Below are 23,430 nucleotides of genomic sequence, written 5' to 3'. Positions count from 1 at the left end.
GAGTTCAGGTTAAAAACATGACTCGACTAACACTTAGGGTCGGATAAGAACAAACCTTAACCCGACCCATGCTCATCCCTAGAATCTAATATGATACTTTAATTAATGTTGTGAGGACCAGATCGAACCGAGCGATTTGATCGGTCCGACCGCTGACTAGACTTGAAAACAACTCCAGATTATAGTCTTAATCGAATAAGGGGTTGAACCAATTTAACCGGAAAATTTTCAGTCTGACCATGTTAAACTCAGTTAAACCACAATAACCTGGGAAGTGAACCAAACGGTTCACTTAAAATAGAAATGAAATATTACTATAATATTTTATTTTATTCAAGTCCAAAATAAGATGGAGATACGTTACTTCAATATAATAATACACAATTACTAATAATATAAAATTTTACATTAATATATATTTACATATTTATACAAATTATTAATTATATATGATATCTTCTAATCCGACTGTATAGTTTAATTAATTAAACTAGTTAAACTTAATACATAATTTCTTTTAGTTTGATGCCCGATTCTGATTTCATAATAATGATTTTAATAGATTTTTTAGCTATTCAGTTATGAATCATAATACATAAGACAAAAAAATATATATATAAATGATCACAAAAATAAAGTAGTCAAAAGGAAGAACTAAAATGTGGCAATTATAGAACTGATATTAAATATCATTATTAGTAAATAATTTTAAAATGAAAAAGGTAAAAAATAAAAAATAATCTTCAGTAATGATATTATTTAATTGGCCATTTAATAGGTTTAAAATATTGAATATAAAAGATAGTATATCAAAAAAAATTGAATTTAAAAAATGACATGTGTCCAACCTTGGACTCACGGGTACATGCTGAGATATGTATGGTTCCATGTTCATTTCTTACGATGATGGTCAATTATTTTTTAGTATATTAATAGAGAAAAATATGTATATATTGACAGTGTAAGAGTTTTTTATACTGTTATTTCATTAGCTACCATTCATTTTCAATTATGTTTGACTTTTCACAAAAAGTAATCCAAATGAATGATAAATGATATACTAATTATACATAATTTTTTACACTATCAGTGCATTAATATTACATTCATATTAATATCCACTTAGCAAACAATTCTGAAAATTCTACTGAACAAATTTAACATGAACCTAACATGTGTCACATTCTTATAGTTAAATGTAATTTTAGATTTTTGTAGGGAGGATATAACATTTTTCCGTGTTGAGATCTTTACCATTTAAGTGTCTAAGCTCATTTGAGATATTTTAAAATGTCAATATATAAGGCTCCTATTATAAATGAATTTATCTGACTTCCTCTGTTTCTAGATCTATTTTGTGGCTAAATTCATTTGTAGTAGAGAACCTTATATGTTGATAGTTAGTAAGAGTTAAGTATGTTAAAATATGATATTTCCTCAAATCATTGTCCAAGCCATACATATTATCACCTTCATCCACATAAACATTACCACTAAGTAAAAAGAAACAAATTCTATGTAATTATGGTTGAAGATTAATTTTGTAATTAATAAAGTAAAACATGAAAATTATCCTCTAAATATAAAGTGACACTAACTTAATATTCCAAATACAAGTCTTAATAAATAAGTCATTCAAAGTTAACAAAAACACCACGTAATATAAAATAAGGTCCTCTAGAAATTCAAAATATTGCTAGATGTATCAACTAATATAGTGAAACTTTTAAATTTTTAAAAATGTATAAGCCTTCTACTATATGAATTTAGTCACAAAATTGATCCAGAAACAGAGGAAGTTGGATATTTATCTATAATAAAGAGTCTTATACGTTGACAGTTAGTAATAGATAAATATGATAAAATATTATATTTCCCCATATCATTGTCTAAACCACACATATTATCACCTTCATCCACATAAGCATTATCACTAATAAAAAAAAACAAATTCTATGTAGTTATGGTTTAAGATTAATTTTGTAATTAATATATATTTTGAAGTAAAACATGAAAAAGTGACACTAACTTAGTATTCCAAATACAAGTCTTAATAAATAAGTCATTCAAAGTCAACAAACACCATGTAATGTAAAATAAACATTACATAAATTCCTCTAAAGATTCAAAATATCACTAGATATGTCAATTAATATAGTGAAACTTTCAAAATTTTAAAACTTTTTTCTCTTTGGAATGATTGATCTATTTTTATTTAGAGAAAAAGATGTATATATTGATAGTATATAAGTTTTATATCATTCACCATTCATATTTAACTATTAATCACTTTTCAAAAGATGAATCCAAATTAATGATAAATGATATAATAATTACATATAAATCTTTACACTGACATTACATATATATTATCTCTTTTATTTTTTATACTATTGTATAATCTATATATTTATTTTGATTGTTTATCTAATATTAGTGTGCAGACATAAACTTTGTATTTCTCTACCCACATAATTATTTTTTATATTAATTTTTTATATATTTTTACTTTATAGCATTATATTAATCTCTTTCCAATATATATTGTATTATGATTTTAATTATTATTAATACATTTTACAGGGTTATTATTGGATTATATGAGTTTTATAGAAAACAATATATATCAAAGGAAAAAACATGAAAATACAAATTACTTCCTAATGTTAGATATCATATTTCCAATTTATAGACAGTATAGATATAGATCAATACATATACCAAACTTTATAAGATTCATTTCTTAACCAACAAAAAAAAGCTGGCCGCTGAATTGAAAAGGTTAGGACATGGATTTGAAAAACCATTAAGTACATTTGGTTTCTAGAAGACATGAACTATTCATCATTTGACAGTTGTCCAATTTATGTTACTATAAATACATATAATACCCTACTCACTATTCCACTCATATCAAAACCCAATATTTCATAACCCTCTTAATCTATCTCCCATGTCTAACTTCAAGTCCAAGTACCATGGTAACCATTGTGTTGTTTAATATTTCTCTATTCAACTGATTTTATTTTTTTGTGTTCTTTACTTTATACTTGGTGATTTAGCTTTTTTGGGTTGTTACTTTTTCTATTCTTTCTATAGATTGGTTCTTTTTATGTTACTTTAGGATTTTGATCGGGTGAATATTTCAGATCCAACTTTTTTTTTTGAATTTTAGTTGAAAAAATAGTCCTTAATTTTACTTTTCGCTAGATCCAGTATGAGCAAAAGGTTAAATGTTAGATTTCTGTGAATGAAACTTGTTGGGAGGGACGGGCAGCCACGAAACCCGAGAGTGATTACATACTTACCCAAAAAAGGTGAAGATATATATTTGGTAGTATAATATATATAGATATGTAGTGAATAGTGTATTTGGCAATATTTTGAACATGTGTGCAAGAGAGTAGTAGTCATAAGAATAGTCATCAAAGACTACTCCAATTCCTAGAGGAAGAGTGAGATGATGAAAATTTGTGGATGAAATGATCAAGAAAGACTTATATCAATGTTTTGTCAATGAATTTGTGAAAGAGCATTATGATGAGTCGTTCTATTCATGATTCTTATTTGAAGATTATAGCAATAGAATTCTTATAATATATATGTACTAATTAGTAGTTTATAACTTGCAGATGAGCTCATTGCCAATGCTGCATACATAGGCACCCCTGGAAAGGGTATTCTTGCTGCTGATGAATCAACCGGGACAATTGGTAAGCGTCTAGCCGGCATCAATGTTGAGAATGTAGAGGAAAACAGGCGCTATCTTCGCGAGCTCCTTTTCACTGCTCCCGGAGTTCTCCCATATCTCAGTGGAGTCATTCTCTACGAGGAAACCCTCTACCAGAGCACCGCTGCAGGTACCCTCAACATTCTTGGGAATATCCTAATAGTTTTAGAAAAAAAATGTATACAGTAACAATAAAAGTTTTTTACAGTGTCCTCATCATTCATATTCATAAGTAATATAAATGAATGCCGAATGATAATATACTGATTGTGTTTAAATCTTGAAACGGATAGTACGTGCAAAGATATTATTACATTTGTTGTTTTATTTGTTAACTGATGAGCATTGCACCAATGGCTTTGATCATGCATTGCATTGTTATTATCCTGTGTTTGTTTAGGATCTCTAAGTCTATTAAGTAGGACTTCAATTTAACTATGGACTTTTGCCATTTATAATAATGATATTTTTGTTTTCAGTAAACAACACTATTTCATGTAAAACACTACTTTGTGTACAAATATTTGAAGAAAAGAAACGGAATGAAAACATTACTCAATAATAGTGATTAATAATAGTAGAGAATGGAAATGGAAATAGAAATTTTTTCTCAAACCAAATAGGCCAATAGTTATATTATTGAACACAATACTCAATGACATTTTCGATTTGTTCTAATCTTTGTAAACTTTATTTGGGAAGTGATTTCATCTATGTGTTTTGTTATTTGAATGATGATAGTAACATTGTTCTTACACTGACATCTTGAATGGATATTTTCAGGGAAGCCCTTTGTGGATGTCTTGAGGGAAGGTGGTGTCCTTCCTGGTATCAAGGTTGACACCGGTACGGTTGAACTTGCCGGAACCAATGGTGAAACAACCACTCAGGGTCTAGACGGCCTTGGTAAGCGTTTCCAGAAGTACTATGAAGCTGGTGCACGATTTGCCAAATGGCGTGCCGTGCTGAAAATCGGCCCCAATGAGCCATCTGAGCTTGCAATCCATGAGAATGCATATGGATTGGCCAGATATGCTGTCCTCAGCCAGGAGAATGGGTTGGTTCCCATTGTTGAGCCTGAAATCCTTGTTGATGGTCCTCATGACATTCACAAGTCTGCTGAAGTGACCGAACGTGTCCTCGCAGCAGTCTACAAGGCTTTGAATGATCATCATGTCCTTCTTGAGGGTACTCTCTTGAAACCAAACATGGTGACCCCCGGGTCTGATTCTCCCAAGGTTGCCCCTGAGGTGGTTGCTGAGCACACTGTTAGAACTCTTCAGCGAACTGTTCCTGCCGCTGTTCCTGCCGTGGTTTTCTTGTCTGGTGGACAGAGTGAGGAGGAGGCCACACTCAACCTCAATGCCATTAACCAGGTCAAGGGAAAGAAGCCATGGACTCTTTCTTTCTCTTTTGGAAGGGCACTTCAACAGAGCACTCTTAAGGCATGGTCTGGAAAGGAAGAAAATTTAAAGAAGGCTCAAGATGCACTCTTGATAAGGGCTAAGGCTAATTCAGAGGCAACTCTTGGAACTTACAAGGGTAGTTCTGAACTTGTTGAGGGTGCCTCAGAAAGCCTCCATGTTAAGGACTACAAATACTGATCAAATTTGCTTCTTTCTTTTAGAGACTAGAGGATAGGAATTGGTATCAAAGGTTGTTTCATGAATGTTGTTGTTTGACTTGTAAAAGAATAATTGCTTTTAAGTTATGCTTTGTTATGCAAGTGTTTCTCCAGTGTATTGGTCAACAACACATGCAGAAAAGGTGTTCACTTGTAAGCCCATTTTCGTGAAGTTTGGTTTTATATTGATGAAGTTCTTGAGTATATTTTGCATTTATCATGCCTCTCTAATATATATTGTGCTAATTTTATATTTTATATTGCAAAATGTAAAGAATGCAGCTTTTTATATTCTAAACCATGACAACACTAGTTGATAGTGGGAGGATATGTGTTGTCCCATAAAAGTATACCACTCTATGTAGGAGTACTTATGATCGATTGAAAAATATATTTAAGTTAAACATTTAATGAAGTATTTTTTTGACCAATCACAAGTACTAACACACGGTGTAGTACATTTTTTGGGACACAAGATATCCACCCGTTAATGATGGAGTGTTTGGCTTCCAGTTTTGATCAGTTTTTACACAGAAAGTTATCCAATCCAAACATGAAAATCACTTGCTATAAGTATACAATTTTCTATGGGTGTTTGGTGGCAATCTTATTATTTCATTATAAATTTGTAACTTTTCTGCTGTTTTCAATTTTGTTTAATTATGGCTCTGCCAACTAGGTAATATACCATCTTGTTTCTGCAGATTCAATGGTGCTTACTTGACATTGACCCTTGAAATTATCAAAGTAAAAAACTTTTCTAGTGCCATAATAAGACCCAGTTTTTTGTTTCCTCAAATAGCAATGTCTATTATATAAGATTGTGTCATTCTAAGTTGAGTGCTGCTATCTTAACTCTTCATTTACCATGTAACTGTGTGAGGAGGGTAAGGTTGGTTATTCTGCTGTTGATAGAACATCAATGACTTCTGGTTCTGCTTCGAAATCAGACTCCGAGGACAACTGTATGCTTATCGATATTTGATGCGAATTCACTGATGCAACAAAGGGCTCATGCATGAATCAGATTCTGATTATGAAGACAATATGATGATATTGATTAGAAAGTAATAATGACATTAATTCAATAAGTAATTTACCTGATAAAAATTCAATCTTTTCTTGTATGACCACATTCCCATAAAGATAGTCACAAGAATTTCATTGACATAAGCTCCAACAAGTGATACATGTTGATTCCTTTAATTATATTCATGCTGATTAATACTTGTGCAACTTTACCAATAAGTTATAGCCACCTCCTTCTGATATATTTATAAGTATAATGAAACACATCCTTTGTAAGAAAACTCTAGAACCCTTGTCATGGGAGCAAAAGAGAAACACAAAGATATACCAATTATACCAAATGAGAAGAAAAGTGCACAAAGGCACAAGAATAGAATAAGCTTTTCTGCTAGTCTTCCCAATGATGTGCATGGTGCATTTGCACATAGTTTTTGTGCAGTAAGTTACTCTGATAACCCTTTTGTTGACATAAGGGAATCAATTCTTGAGATGATTGTGCATGTTGGAGTTCATGATTGGGATGAAATGGAGGAGTTGGTTTACTGTTATATTGCTCTCAACTCAACAGAACTTCATGGTATTATATGTCAAGCATTTCTTGATCTTTGTGCTTGTTTGGATTTAAGTTTGTAAATTGAGTTTGGATGAAGTTGATTTTGCAATATAGATTTAGTCAAAAGCATGTATAATATAATATTAAATCATGATTATATATTTGTTGCTTTACATGATAAATAAAACCATGATTATGATGTAAAATCAATTTTGCTATGAAGATATCAAACATGTTGGGACAAATTCTTGGATTAGGAAGGAAAAATGTTAATAGATTCCAACTTTTAATGGTTCACCAAGTATGAATGCTTTTGATAAGGCTACAAAAACAAGGGCAATGTATTGAACATAGAGCATAATATGTTAGTGTAAAAATTTAAAAATGTATATGGTCTAACATTTGTTTATATTACATTTTTTGAATAGTCAATTACTATTAAATATTAAATATGAATGGTGAATAATGCAGTAATATTATAAAAAAGTTTTACACTGCATAATTTTTTCTAAGGGAAAAGTTCACAAAACCTCTTTAACTTTATGTATTTTGCAAGTAAATACCGTAAAATATTTTTCTTCCTAATTACTTCCTAAACTTTAATTGTTAGTGAAATCAATCTTTACCTACATAAAATCTTAAATTCCTAAAATAAAATAACAAATGAAAACACAATGTTGGATAGAGCTCTCTCTATCTGTCCATAATGCAGAAAGATGTTTGGTTCCTATTCTATTTTGTTTCCCCTTTCTTCTTTTTTATTTTTTATTATTACATCTGAACACTGCTCTATTATGTTTGTGGAATGTGCACTATATAGAGGCCTACCAAAACAAAAACTTAAAAGAGCAAACAATGTTCATGTTATGTTTCTTGTACTATGTTAATTACAGGGGATGGCAACGAGGCAGAACAAGCACGAGTAGTAATTTCCTATACTCATACCCGCACTATTTACGAGTGTCCGTACGGATAGTGAATATTTGCGGGTACCCAATGAGTTTTTAAGTTTCAATATATATTTATATATTTTATAATAATTAATACATATAAATAATTATTATATGAATAATAAAATTTGTGTAAATGTTAAATTTATCATAAATTTTATTACTAAAATTCATTATAAAATAGTACAAAAATGGATAATATATAGTTATAAAATAGTAATAAAAATGTAATACATATAAATTATTTAATTAAAAATAAATTAATAAGTATGCGGGTACCCGCAGGATGGGTATCATGATACTCGCTCCCACTCATAAATTATTTTTACGGGTACCAGTTGCGGATATTTTAGCAGGTATCTATTGGACAGGTATTTTTGCCATCTCTATTAATTACTTTGATGCAACGGGTTAGTTAACATTGTTTAATGCTCCATCTGTCATTCTTTTCATGGTTAGTAATTTAAAATTATATATATGTAATGACCAATTTCACAAATAATTAAAGTTTAAGAAGTAATTAAGAAGAAAAAATAGTTTATGATACCTATTCGTAAAAAACATAAAGTTTAAGGGGTTTTGTAAAAAAAATTCATTTTTTAATCTTAAACCTATATCATTACTCATTAATAGAAAAAACAAACGATGGGGGTGTGAAAATTTAAAATAAAAAGCAAGAGTACATATTAAATACGTAGAACAATGAAAAAAATGGTCTTGACCGTGAGGAAATCTTGTGTCCTAAACACTATCTCATTTAATGTGTCATTACTTATGATTGAAAAATATTTAATGATTCATTTTTAATTTAAATATATCCTTTTTAACTTATAATAAGTGACTGACATGTAACACATATTTTTGGATATAAGATATGCTCATTCTTAACCAACAATATGGAAACATTCGAATCATTAATTTTAAACAAATTTATCAAATCTATAATTTAAATATGTTCATGATTGCCAACGTAGAGACCATATGATAAAATCTCGAAAATTTGATGAAATGAATAATTACCTTTCGAAATTGTTAATACTTAGCCCATGTTTGGTTCTTCTTGTATTTGGTAACTTATGCTTATTTTTTTAAAAATAAACTGAAAATATAAACTATGTCTGTTTGACAACTAAATGAAATTATAAACTTGGTTTTTTTGTTGAAAAAATAAGCAAAAAAATATAAGCTCCAAAATCATGAGTTGATTTATTTTTTGTTAGCTTATTTTTTTCAATTTTTTTAAATCATAACTTTATCTTTCTCATCATGTTTACTCTTCTAATAAACATCTTAATTCTTCACAACATCACTCCAACCTCCATAACTCTCATTTTCTTCCATCTTTTTTATCACCATCAAACTCTATTACTCCTCGTAACTCTTCATTTCCTTTTTTCTCTTTACATTTTTTAATTGTTTGTCAAGTAAATATTATTTGGTAGATGTTGGTTATCCAACACCCCTAGATACTTGAGGCTATATAAATGTGAGCGATATCATCTTCCTGAATTCAAGCGAACTACTGGATTTAATAGTCAAAATGAAGTCTTCAACTATTATCACTCTACCTTAAGGAACACCATAGAAAGAACATTCGGTGTTTGGAAGAATAGATTTATAATTTTGCGTCGCATGCCCAAATTTAAAAATTATACTCAGATCCAACTAGTTATCTATACTATATATAAAGGCAAAACATGGTGTAACTTCCACCATGGTGTAATTTTTACTTCCTATTTTGCCTTTCACATTATTTAATTTTTACAAAAAACCATATAATCCTAATTAATCACCACTAACATATTAATTAACCACATCTCCCACCTTAAACTATACATTATCTTAAACACACAAAAATTATAATATAAAGTATATTGAACAAATATATTCTAATTATAAAAAATGAAATATATAATACCATGCAATATTGTTCGGTAGGCACGAAGTGCCTGTACACATTAGTTACTATAATGACAATACCTAATTTTATTAGGCAAAACAACATCTCAAATCCTGAGTTTAACATTATGGATAATCATGATGGTGATATACCAAATGTTGATGATGATGCTACCAATGATGATGATGGTGATTTTGCTGAACACATGAATAATATATCTTCTGATCACATGTTTCTTGTTCGAGATTCAATAAGGATGACATTATTAAAACTTTTGTGTAAAACTTGACATTTTAGTATTATTTATTTTATCAATTGTGTATTTCAAGTTTAATTTATGTACCATGTTGTTTTTTAATATTGATATTGGTTTTTATATTGTACTTATTTTAATATACTTTTTTTAACCTTTGTTATGCAATATTAAAAATTAAAAAGAATTATAGTAAAAATATATATGATGATAAATATTAAAAAATGTATGTTTAAATAGTGTAAAAAACAAATAAAATAATAATAACATAAACAAACAATCTCATACCATTTTATGTAATTTACTATATAAAAAATAAGTTTTTTACCTTACCCAAACAAAATAGATTAGTTTATATTCAGTTTTCAGTTAAAGTACCTAAACATAAATAAATTAATCTTAAGATATTATAATCTCACAATTTATAAATTGAAAATATAAACTTAATTTATACCAAAGACAGGGTTAATATTGACAAATAAGTATTAACACTTATTTCTTTAAATTGTTTTTGGTAATTTGTTTTGTGGGATTTGTTAACATACAAATGGGCTTAGAATTAACAGAGGCCCATAGCAAAAGTTCTTCTTCTTCTTCTTATTCTTGGTTTTCCAAAACCCTAATCGCCCTCACACTCTCACACACATACACAGAATTTCAACAGAGCAAAAGCATGAAGACGATTCTGTCTTCAGAGACAATGAACATCCCCGACGGTGTCACCATCAAGGTGCACGCCAAGGTCATCGAGGTTGAGGGTCCACGTGGCAAGCTTGTTCGTGATTTCAAGCATTTGAACCTTGATTTTGACCTAATCACCGATGAAAATGGAAAGAAGAAATTGAAGATCGATGCGTGGTTCGGTTCCAGGAAAACCTCCGCCGCTATCCGCACCGCCCTCAGCCACGTTGAGAATCTCATCACCGGCGTCACCAAGGGTTACCGTTACAAAATGAGATTCGTCTATGCTCACTTTCCCATCAACGCTAGCATTGGCAATGATAACAAGTCTATTGAGATTCGAAACTTTCTCGGCGAAAAGAAGGTGCCCTTTTCATCAAGTTTCGTTTTTTTGTCTTTTTCAATATTACACTGGTTTTTACTTTTACTTCTATTATGTATTGAGATTATGAACTTCATTTTATTGCTGTCAAATTCAATATTCTATCATTAAGGACTTGTTATTGACTAATCATATTCTTATAATACATTCTCATTCAGTACATTCATTAGTTTCAAATGAGTAGTTTTTGGTGTTTTGTAACGAATTATGATTATTTGTAAGCATTTAATTTACTGGTCTTTTCACATTTGATGTATGTAGCCGACCCGACTCGATCAGGATGAAAAGGGCTTGTTTGTTTTTGTTGTTAATTTATTGCTAATTTAGTTAAGCTTGAGAACCATTAGTCAGAGACTCAATGGTATACTAGTGTCAAGAAGTTTGTTTTTTTTTTTTTTTTTTGCATAGTTGCATTTCTTCTCTGATTGTCCATGACTTGGTATTGATGTTGTTGAAGCTGATGCATTTTCATTTTCAGCTCTCCTATCTCTCACTGTTGTGCTTTCTGCTATTGTTTTTATACATTAGGTGCGCAAGTGTGTTATTGCTTGTGTTTTTGCATTTCTAAATAATGGTGGATGGTGCAATTGGTTGGAATAGATAAAATACTTTGTATTATGTCTTTTGAAGCAATGTGATTTTATACCTTATAGGAACAAGTATGTTATTGCTATTTCTCATGTGCTTGTACACGTGTGTGTACATACATATGCATGCTGTATATAATATGCTGGATGTTGCAATTGGTTGGCACAGGCATTTAAACTTTGTACATGTGGTTGACAATTTTTTACTAAATTGAAATTTGCATTTGGTTGGCATGATATAGGTGAGGAAAGTGGACATGCTTGATGGAGTTAATATTATTCGATCTGAGAAGGTCAAGGATGAGTTGGTTTTGGATGGAAATGACATTGAGCTTGTTTCTCGCTCTTGTGCCCTCATTAACCAGGTTTGCTGCACTCTCCATCTCTTTATACACATGCATATAGTCAAATATTATCAAATTCTGTTCTTGCTTGGACTGTAAATGTAATTTTTTTCCCTCCCCATTTTATTTTCTTCAACAGAAATGCCATGTTAAAAACAAAGATATCAGGAAGTTCCTTGACGGTATCTATGTTAGCGAGAAGGGGACAATACTCGAAGAGTAGATGGTGAACAAATAGGAATACTGATGTCAATTTGAGTAAGTCATTTACCTGAAATGTTTACTATTTAGCTGTGAATCTTTGGAGACAGTTTTTCTTACCTTGTTGAGACTGGATGTCCAATCATGTTATCAAAGTTATGGAATATCTTATTTAAAATTTTATTTGCTGTTATATTGATTGCTATTGCATGTTTTCAAAGTTTTGGTGTTGCTTCCTAATTTTAGCACCCATTTATGGTGGGGCCTTCGTAGTCTCTGTAATAAAACGGTAAACAATGACAGAGAAAGTAATAGATAGAACAAGCAAATCATTTTCTGAATGAAGGATTGAGTCTAAACTCTATCAGAAATTTAGGGGTTCTACTGTGAGGGCCTAGATGCGCAACTTATATGGAATTGTGTATATTTTTTGTATTAGACATAATCACAATTCTTTCAGTCAAATGCTTGCTTCCTTTCATTGAGAAGCCAATAACTACCATTTTTTCACAAATCTTTTTGGTGCACAATTGATAAGTCCCCTACCACTAATAATCTTATAAAAATGTACCCACGCTTTTGGTGATGATAATGTATTAAAATACGAAGATAAAGTTATCAAAGTCCTAATTAGGATGAGCATGCATGGGCCATGTAATGTTTCACTCTTACTTGACCATAAATGTTTGACCATAAATGTTGGTTGTTTTATATTTTAAACCAGAACATAAACTGAAGCTAACCGAAACTCAAATGTCGACTCGGTCAACATTTGAATCTGAATCCAATCTTAGAACTGATTATTAGATATAATGTATACTTATTTAGATACAATATTTTTAATATTACTTATTTTTATGACCTTTATCTAATATGGTATAGGACCTTTATCTATGATGGCTATACTATAAGTTCCCACAAAAAACATGGTATTAACCATTTATTTATGATGGTTATACTATATATTTTATTTTTTTATTATAATAAAATAATAATATTAAACTCATTATTATTGTATTTCTTAATAATTTTAAAACAAAAAAAACATGTATTGAGCTTTTAGCTGTGGTTGCACGCAACACTAAATTTATTTACTATGTGATGAAAAGCTTCTTCTAATGTTATCATTGGACAAGTGTTAGATGTTGGTACATTTCCCCCTCTCAAATAGCTCCACACACTTATAATCCATTGACCCATACTCTATTGGCTACTCATAAACAAATTTGTTTTAATATTCTTTCATATCATCACTTCCTTTTTAATTTGTTTCCTTCCTAAAAGGTTCTATGACAATATTATCTACCTATCGACACTATATAATCAATTTTGTATACTATATATTATCATAATTAATAGTAAAAAAGTATGTAATTTATTTAATGTGTTATGTTGTTGATAATGATGACAAATAATTATTGTAACACTTAAACATTTTAAAGTTTTAATTAACATAATTATGGGAGAAGTGATGAATACTAATCTATAATATTATTAATGATAAATAACTCATAATATATCATTATCGAAATAACTATTTGATCAATTAGTATTTTTATTATCAAATGTTATGATCACACTTTTGGTAACAAAGCCTAATATAATTTCGAAATTTCGTTTATTTTCCTTATGTGTTTGAACATGCAAATAAACTAGTAACACATGTGTTCTTAACAATACAAATATACGAGTAACATGTGTGTTTTAACTATATAAATGCACGAGTGACCTATGTAGTCTTAGCCATGCGAATGTAGTGGTAACATGTCCGTTTTTAATCATGTGAATATACGGCTCACATGTGTATTCTTAACCATATGAGTGTACATGTAACATATGTGCTCTTAACCATGTGAATACATATGTAATATGTGTGCTTTTAATCACGTGACAACAATTATGCGAATACACGAGTAACTTGCTAGTTATAAGTAAAAAAAATTGAAACTTGTAATGGTCTTATATTATATAACAATGATGTTATTTATGAAGAAAAAGTGAATGAGAACATATACAATAATACAATTCATAATTAGTAACATATATACTATTAGAAACATATATAACAATACAATTCACCATTATTATTATACATAATAAATAATTTAATGATATATATAACAATACATGTATAATAATTAAGGTATATGTTAGTTTCAAATCTAGTATCACGAACCAACAATGTGTTGGTCTAGTGGTGTAAGACTCTACTAAATCATACTTGTTCGAAGGAGCAACCACGTACCTTGAAAGATATTAGTTCCTTACCAAAAAAGATGAGAAATATTATTAATAGTACTAGAAAAAATCCTACATCACAAAAATTAGAAGATATATTACAAATCATCATAATACTAAAAAAAAATATCATATATATATATATATATATATATAACAATTTAGTAAATTGGAACATATATAATACAAACATAATTACTAATATATATAAGATAGTCATATACTTCATTGAAAGAATGACAATAAATCAGAAAGATAATACTGGATAATGTTGGTGAAACAATAATTAATTGTGGTACTCTGAATTGTTTGAACCAAGGAAGCTTGCTTAGAACATGAATGAATAAAACTATACACCCCAAAAATATAAAAATTTATGCATAGTCGATGTATCATTTATTTTTTATTTAGATTAATTTTTCTAAAAATTCAATGATAATTTAAAATAAATGATAAATAATGTATTGACAATCTAAAAACTCTTACCTTATCAATGTATACATTTTTTTCTAATAAACTAAAGCTTTGGAAAAAATAACGTGCAAAAAAATGATTTATAAGAGGGATATTGTGGTTAGAAAGAAATTGAATATGTCTGTGTAATTGAAAATCGGTCAATCGTGTTTTTTATCCATTTATGAGTATTGCACTAAGTTTTGAAATTTTCTAGTTATATGGGAGTTTTGGTCTAAAAATGGTAATCTAGTAAATGCTGAAGTTAAATAAAATATTATACCTAACTACAGATTTCTTTTATAAATATTCTTTATAAAAAATATTTTATCTTCAAATTTGCATTTTTAAATGTCATGAAATTAGTTTTATTTCATTTGACTATTTGATTCTTAATAAGTGCTCATAAAACTTTTGGTTACCTATATTTTCTTTTTAATTAATTCATAATTTCAAAAAATCACAGATAAAACTTTTAGTTTTTAGCAGTTTTATTTTATTTAATATTTAATATGAACATTACAAAACCATAATAGCATGGGAAATTGAAAAAGAGTTCGGTGGAAAAAATAGAAAAAAATGAACAGTGATAAACCAAGAAACAAAAAAAAACCATAAAAAAAAGAAAGAAAGATGAAAACAAAAAAAAAAACTTGAGCTTTGTGCGTGGAGTTCAACTTTGAGGAGTTGTGAAAGTACCAGACGTCACGCTCCTATTGGTGTTGCCGCTACTTGAAACAACTAAACGTCATTTAACGTCTCAGATTGCTAATGCACTGTGTCGCTCTTACCCCAGACTCAGCCACGCGCCACTCTCGCCCGTGTCCCATCATTACCACTTATTGGCACATAATCTATGTGGCGATGTCACCTCATTCTTGACATAAAACTAAATTCATTTCCATTTTTAGATAATAAAACTAAAATTCGTCTTTAATGAAAAATAAATTCTTAACATAATTAGAGTCAATATTTGAATACATAATAATTAATTAAATATTATTATTTTATTAAAATAATTCATTAAATATATAACTTAATTAATAAATTATCGTGAGAGTATAATAGTAATAAATATCTTGTGTTGTATCTTAACTTAAATTATTACTTTAATGATTAAATAAGAATGTATTAATTAATAAATTATTTTTTTTCAATATAATACTAAAGTTATGTCTAGTATCTTACTAGTTGCTTCGAGTCAAGAAGCATTTATGGTCAAGTCGTATTATCTCTACTATATTTTGAAAGGTGAAGTTACTTCATGACGAAATGCAATTTTTTTATGCTATTAATTCTCTTTTAAGTGAAATTACTTATTTAATAATTAAATAAAAATGAATTAAATAATAAATTAATGAGTAAATACTTATTTTAGTCTCTCGTATTTTTTGACTTTACCAATTTAGTCTTAAAAAAAAAAAGACCTAAAATAGTCCTCAACGATTTCAAATGCGGGTCAATTTAGTTCTTTTTAGATATTTTACAATAGTTGGTAAAGACTAATTTAACCCCTAAAAGGACTAATTTGACTTACATTTAGAATTTTTAGGACTATTTTAGGTCTTTTCTTTTTTGAAGGACTAAATTGGTAAGGTCAAAAAACATGAGAGAATAAAATGAGTATTTACTCTAAATTAATTTGAGAATCTAAAAGTAAGTTTACGACCCTTGTCATATCTACTTTATGCTTCGAGACGAGAAATAATTGTGATCACTATATTATTTTTGCGATCTATAAAAATGGAAAGTTGTTTTACTACCAATATAGTCTTTTCTATTATTAATTCTCTTTCGATTAGATAAAAGTAAGATAAAATCTTGTCATAGTACATTATTTGATGTTGATAATTAATTTTTTTAATACAATTAATTAATTGAGAGCACAATTACTCAATGCAATTAATTATGATAACATTTTAACACAATAATACAAGATCTATTATTATATTAATATTTTATAATTATTTATATTGAAATATTTATTTTGTCTAACAATATTCCTATTAAACATAGTTAAAATTTATAATATGGTCAAATTCTCTCCATAGTTGCAGAATGATAAATAAAAAATATTATTATACTATGATTTGAATTTAAATACTGGAGACCAACTCATATTAGAACAATTTGTTAATGTGAGAAATGAGAAAAATTAATATAGACTATTGGACCTTGTTTGAACATCAAGATTGAAAGATACATGAACATGACTATTATGTTATCATTAACTAACTTTTAATTTTAACTATCTATGATGGTCGTAAGACCTAAATTTTGTTATTCTCACGAGTGTTGTAAAAATAGGTTAGTACCACTCAACCAATAAATCAGTGAATCGGTTCTCATACCGGTATGATATACTAATTATATTGATCATGCAATCATATCGATCAAAACTGGCAGGTTTTCAATATTAATGTTAATATATTGTATATGTATATCTAACTTCACATGTATACAGTTTAATTAGTGAATCACCAATTGAACTGCTATAACACTATATCAATATCATCACCGATTTGACATCGATAAAATATTAATAACATTGCTTCTCACAGTTTTTATAAGAGAATCTTTCTAACTCAAGTCCCTCCCTTAAGTACTACTATTATATTATATTAAACTATAATTATATTTTCATAAATATAAGATCATTTTTTATGCATAAAAAGACAGTTCAAATAAAATAAAATATTTATTCATTTTATAATCCACAATATAAAATAAAAACCTCAAGTTATAGCAAAGAGGTAATAGAAAGTTCTAAAAATCATATTAGTAATTAGATAATTATGTCCCAAGAGTAAAAGAATTAAACAGGTAATAAAATTTACGATTTATAATATTTAATTGATGGGATAATATAATAGTAAAAAATATAATCGTAAATAAAATAAATTTCCGGAAAATTAAATAACTATATGAAAAACATAGTTGAATGTTTTTCTACTAACTATAATAACTTAAATTATTTTTTGTGATAAAGAAATAACTTTATAAACATAATTAAATAAAAATATTTAACAAACATCAAAATTTGAGTCAAATATATAAAAAGTTTTTTCATCTTTGTAATTAATAAAGATTAGTTTGACAGTTACTTATAAGCTGTATCTAAATATACATGAAATAATTATCTTAGTTGGTCAATTATCAAATTATCAAAAATATATTAATTGTCTTTTAATAATTTTGATACGGCAGTGATATTATTTAACCAACTTGTAAGTCATGCAAACAACAAATTATAAACAATTGCAATATATATGTGAGGAATAAAAAAACTCTAAGGAGCTTGTATGTCAGACATACTTTTCCAAGATGGAATTTTTTTTATTGACTGTTTATGTTTTTTTCTCATAACATTTTAATTTCTACAAAATTTAAATTATTTTAAGAGCCTAATATATATGCAGTGACAATGTAAAAATTTATATGCAATTAATGCATCATTCATCATTCATTTGAATTACTTTTCTCTACTCACAATTATATATATACATATTTTTTCTCTTATTTTAATGAAAATATCAACTAATTGTATCAAAATGACAACTACAAATGAATATTGGTTCAAGTGGTACATGTTTGTTTTTCCTTAAGCAAATTCTCAGTTTCGAGTCTTATGGATGTGTTGGGAGAGTTAACCTCACATACATGTGAATGTTCCTAATTCGGACAGAATTGCAGAGGATACATTGGAAAACCAAAAAAATGAAAACAACTATAAGTGTAAACCAAGTTTAGCAATTACAAACAATTGTTTTCAAATTTTGGGATGTGGAAAAGCTCCATGAAGATGTGTTGAATTATAAGTTGTAATTACTTAAAATAAGTTTATATTAACCAATGGTAACTTTCACCAACTATCTTCCAAACTTTATTTATAACACTAAATCATATCATCCTAGTAAGTAGTTGCAAACTTGCAATGAATTCCTTACACTATTTCATCTCCATATTTTGGTTAATCAATCTTCTAGCTTCCATAATTCAATACCAAGTTGCAGTTTGTTCAACACGTAATGTTCCAAATCCAATTAATGTAACCAAACACTTTTCCTTCCCTGATTTCAACTTAACCAATAACCCACTACTTGTCCATAGTATAAGGCTTATTGGCAATGCCAAGTTCTCAACTAAAAAGGGTGCTCTTCAATTCTCAAATGAAGCAAAAGGCAAAGATATCAAACATCAACCAGGTAGAGGAATCTACTCCTTTCCGATCCGGTTGTTCGATCCAAGTACAAACACTCCAGCTTCTTTTGAAACTGCTTTTTCTTTCCAAGTCAACAATTCTACTAAAAATCAAACAGGTTTTGGTGGTGGCAGTGCCTTAACTTTCATTATAGTCCCTGATGAGTTCACTGTGGGAGGGTCAGGGCCTTTGGTTGGAATGCTCAATGGTGGTATTTGTGAGAATGATTACAAGGCATTGGTAATAGATTTTGTCACAAGAATGAAACCAGAATCAGGAGATCCAACAAATAATGAAAGCAACAATTTAGGTACCACATTATCTACTAGAATTATCAATGTTTCTGATGTTGGATTGCCCCTTAAGGATGGTTTTGTTCACTATGTATGGATCAGCTATGATGGTCCTAAAAAAATAGTCGATATTCGATTAGGAGCTGAGAAAGAAAGATTTCCTTTTAAGCCTATCTTTTCAGAATCAATGGATCTGTCTCCATATCTCAATGAGTACATGTTTGTAGGGTTCTCAGCTTCCACAGGTAACAATAATCAAATCCACAGCATACTCTCTTGGAACTTCACTTCTACTAGCCAAGCTTTTCTTCGCTTCCCTTCTGCTGAAAATTGCAAGTCTAAAATCTCAGTTCAGAACACCACCACAACAGAAAAGAAACCTGACAAGAAGAAGTCTAGGAAGGATGAAATTCCGCGCGGCTTTTTTATTTTTATGGCTGCGGTGGCTCTCAGTTCCATCGTTGGTTTTAGCTTTATCCTTAGGCGTAGAGGAAATGCAGCCAAACCAAACAATTCATTGGAGGCAAAAGTTGACCGGCCAAGTCCTCCAAACAAACCGTGTCAATTCACTTTTTCCCAATTTTCCTTCGCAACTAGATCATTCAGTGAGGTAGAGTTTCTTGGTAGTGATACTAGAGGACAGTACTATAAGGGAAAGCTTTCAAATGGAAGCAGTGTAGCAGTGAAAAGATTCTCAGGCAAGTTTCTCAACACATACATCTCTTATAGGAAACGTTTGTTGAAGGAAATCGCAACCATTAGTAACGTTCGCCACCCGAATTTGGTTCTTGTTAAGGGCTGGTGTGAAGACAACAATGAGATCATGGTGGCCTATGACTTTGTCCACAATGGCAGCCTAGATAAATGGCTATTTGGTACTGGTGTTCTTCCATGGGCGCGGCGGTTAAAGGTTATTAAAGACGTAGCCGATGGATTAAACTTCCTACACACAAAGAAACTAGCCCACAAGAACTTGAAATGCAGCAGTGTGTTTCTAGATCTTAGTCTTAGAGCTGTTTTGGGTGATTTTGGGTTTGTACTAATCGGAGCAGAATCAAAGAAGTTCGAGTCATTAGTGAGTATTGGTGCTGATGTGTTTGAATTTGGAGTCCTTGTATTGGAAGTAGTAGCTGGAAGGAGAAGGGTTGAGGAGGAGAAACATGAGGAAAAAGCAGAAGAGAGGAACTTATTGGATTTTGCTTGGAACTTGCATCAAACTAATGAAAAAGTGAAGTTGGTGGATAGAAGGATGGGACCATTGATCAACATGGAGCAGGCGATTCGTGTTCTCGAAATCGGATTGCTTTGCACTTTGAATGAGAAGGAAGGGAGGCCCTCTATGCAGGAAGTGGTGGAGTTTCTTCTTAACAGGGATAAGCCAATTCCTTATCTGCCAACAACTAGCCCTGGTGCTTTGCTCCCTAATAAGTTAAAATAGTGCAACACTACACTTTGCAATTCATACTGTTTGTACGTTCCGTTTGCGAGCTGAGTTTTGGAGAGGAATGAAGGAAAAGGAAAAACTTCAGAAATGTGAAGTATATTTGTAAGATGGCTTTGAAGACTTCCATTTCCATTCTTTCTCCTCCAAAACTGAACTTGCAAAGAGACCCTTAGGTGAGGCCAAAATGTTAATCGAAGATTATACCGAGGTGATTTATAAACAAATAAATAAAGATTTTAGGTGAGGTTAGGATGTTAATAGAGGATCATATTGGGGTGATTTATGAATAAATATAGAAGGATAGATTTTATGCTTGCAAGTTGTATGAAGAGATTGATTGTCCAAATGCATCAAATTCTTCAATTTGTTACGTTGTATAATGGTAAGAAGGCTAAGTTATATAAAGGAAGGCTCATTTTTATAACTACATTTTTTTTCTGCAACATTACTGTGAGAATTTTTACTTCATTCCAGATTGCCTTCACTCTCTTTTCTTGTTGTAATGGGATTATGCTCTGCAGATTTTAACAATTGCTATGTGGTAAGAAAGCTAGATATTTAGAAAGATCTAATATTGTTCAATCCGAGTATCTTGAGTGTCCAAACATCAGTCAACCACTAGGAATGAGGCCAATAACTCGTAGATAAGATATGGTCCATACAACTGTCGATCTTGTTCGAAAGGTTTACCTAGCTAGAGGAAAGGACGACACTCATAGAACATAGTCAAGTCAACACTTGCTATGCCGAAAAACCTTCCTTCACGCCAAAGGCAAAGTCACGGCTTGAGCAGCGCAGGTCCGCATTGCCCACACAGTAAGTAGTCCAAATCTATAACAATATTATCTGATAGACTAAGAAATAACAAAGTCATGTCATTGATAATAATGTCAGACCTTCCCTTTCGATGCAAACCACTTCATTTTAATATAAATAGGTGACATTACCCACAAGGAAAATATATATGTTTTCACTCTATTTCTATCTCTAAAAAGCATGCAATATAAAATACTAAATTGAGCATGAAAATTCTTTTTCACGTATACACCCAGGGTGATCCAAAATCGACTAATGCTCTAATTCAGGAAGATATACAGATCCCAACCAATCCCTTCAATAGAAAATAACAAATATTATTAGGTATATTTATAATTACACATTATTATGTCTAGATAAATAGTTAGGTAACTAGTTCACATTTTTTACTATTTTTTAATATTATTCATGATAATTATCCTCTTTCTAATTGTATTATATATTTTATTTTAGAGAATTAGATTTTTTTTTGAATTGAATGTACTTTATATTATATATTTTTTTGCCTTTTATTAGAATGTTCAACTTACGATTAATGTGTTTGAGGTTTGTTGAAATATGGCTTTCCATAAAGATTCAAGCTCCATAGAAAAAGAGAATTGACACTAGAGTATTGAACAATACCTCATAATATTTTTATTATTGAATTGATGAATAAAAAGTGAGTTAACATGACTTATTTATACAAGAAAAATAAAAGAAAAGAAAGTTTGTAAAGCAACTAACTAGCACAAACCTAACTTGCTAATTCCTAGCTTCATAACCAATTATCATCTTCCAAAAATAACTTTCAATATATCTTTAATATCTCTTCAAGCTGGTGGGTGAAAATTTTCACTCTCGAGCTTGAAGTTGATTTGAAAAAGCAATAACAACGCTCAGCCACTCATGGCAGAAACTATATCATCAAATGCTTAACCATCCATAGTAGAAGCTATATCTTTGCTTAACCACTCTCGATAGAAGCTAATCATCCGATGCTTAACCATCCATAAAGTTATTCAACCATTAATAATGAAAGAGAGAAAACATATCAGAATCTTGATCCTATGCTAGAGAGGTAAATGTTGAAGAATAAGAAAATGATGATGTAATCTTGTATATGATAGATTGGTCATGGTACTCCATTTTTGAAGACCTTGAAAATGAATTCTTATTTGACTTGATGTAGACTTGATGCTTGGTACTGGTGGCTCTTTGCCCGAGCGACACTTGAACTTGGATATTTTTGATGAACTTGGATATTTTTCTTAAGTCCATGGACACAATATCTTCAAAATAACTTTTGATGACAGAAACACAAACTATAGCATGAGAAAGATATCAAGAACAATATGTTCCATCATGTGCTATTTGCAACAACATTTTGTGCCCCTTTTTCATTATCTTGGATTTTTACAAGAAGATCGTTTGCTATCATTTGTAGTTACCAGTCTCAATTTTGCAGCATATAAGAAAGCAAACCAAATGTTCAAGAATGGGCAGATGATGTATGGAGCTTAGATGCAAAAGATGCAATGATTTATTCAACCACACCATTAGGAATCTACATTGCTCTGGGAGAAGTACACTTCGAACAATAAAATTGGAAATGCCAAACTCAATCCAACAAGAAAGCCTATATCAATCCCTGCTAAAGCTCCACTAAAGTTGAGGTTGTTAATGAGAAGCCCAACAACCCTTCCAAAGAAGAGTTTCAAGAATCATCTATTTTTGCAATGAACTTGCACTTTGACCCTGCTCCTCTGGAT

General features: G+C 30.0%; 3 protein-coding genes across 4 annotated transcripts; all 3 read left to right on the top strand.

Moving 5' to 3' along the window:
• On the top strand, nucleotides 2,855-21,899 carry LOC109338701 (fructose-bisphosphate aldolase, cytoplasmic isozyme-like). Of its 2 annotated transcripts, XR_002106581.1 has the most exons (6): nucleotides 2,855-2,981; nucleotides 3,633-3,860; nucleotides 4,514-5,394; nucleotides 6,869-6,878; nucleotides 18,840-18,845; nucleotides 21,885-21,899. XR_002106581.1 is itself a non-coding variant. In XM_019575990.1 (3 exons), the coding sequence occupies exons 1-3, from the start codon at nucleotides 2,954-2,956 to the stop codon at nucleotides 5,332-5,334; spliced, it is 1,077 nt and encodes a 358-aa protein (XP_019431535.1). In that variant the 5' UTR covers nucleotides 2,855-2,953; the 3' UTR covers nucleotides 5,335-5,545. The 2 variants fall into 2 exon arrangements, 1 of the variants encoding a protein (XP_019431535.1); XM_019575990.1 differs by lacking the exons at nucleotides 6,869-6,878; nucleotides 18,840-18,845; nucleotides 21,885-21,899 and having other exon boundaries at nucleotides 4,514-5,545.
• On the top strand, nucleotides 10,581-12,442 carry LOC109338711 (60S ribosomal protein L9-like). Its single transcript, XM_019576001.1, has 3 exons — nucleotides 10,581-11,084; nucleotides 11,932-12,054; nucleotides 12,173-12,442. The coding sequence occupies exons 1-3, from the start codon at nucleotides 10,587-10,589 to the stop codon at nucleotides 12,254-12,256; spliced, it is 705 nt and encodes a 234-aa protein (XP_019431546.1). The 5' UTR covers nucleotides 10,581-10,586; the 3' UTR covers nucleotides 12,257-12,442.
• On the top strand, nucleotides 18,860-21,177 carry LOC109328169 (probable L-type lectin-domain containing receptor kinase S.7). The gene has a single exon (XM_019561496.1). The coding sequence runs from the start codon at nucleotides 18,860-18,862 to the stop codon at nucleotides 20,855-20,857; it is 1,998 nt and encodes a 665-aa protein (XP_019417041.1). The 3' UTR covers nucleotides 20,858-21,177.

This window comes from Lupinus angustifolius, chromosome LG02, assembly GCF_001865875.1.
Source record: "Lupinus angustifolius cultivar Tanjil chromosome LG02, LupAngTanjil_v1.0, whole genome shotgun sequence".
Classification (NCBI taxonomy): Eukaryota; Viridiplantae; Streptophyta; class Magnoliopsida; order Fabales; family Fabaceae; genus Lupinus; species Lupinus angustifolius.
Note: the sequence above shows the minus strand (reverse complement) of the source record. Positions and strands in the feature narration are given on the sequence as shown.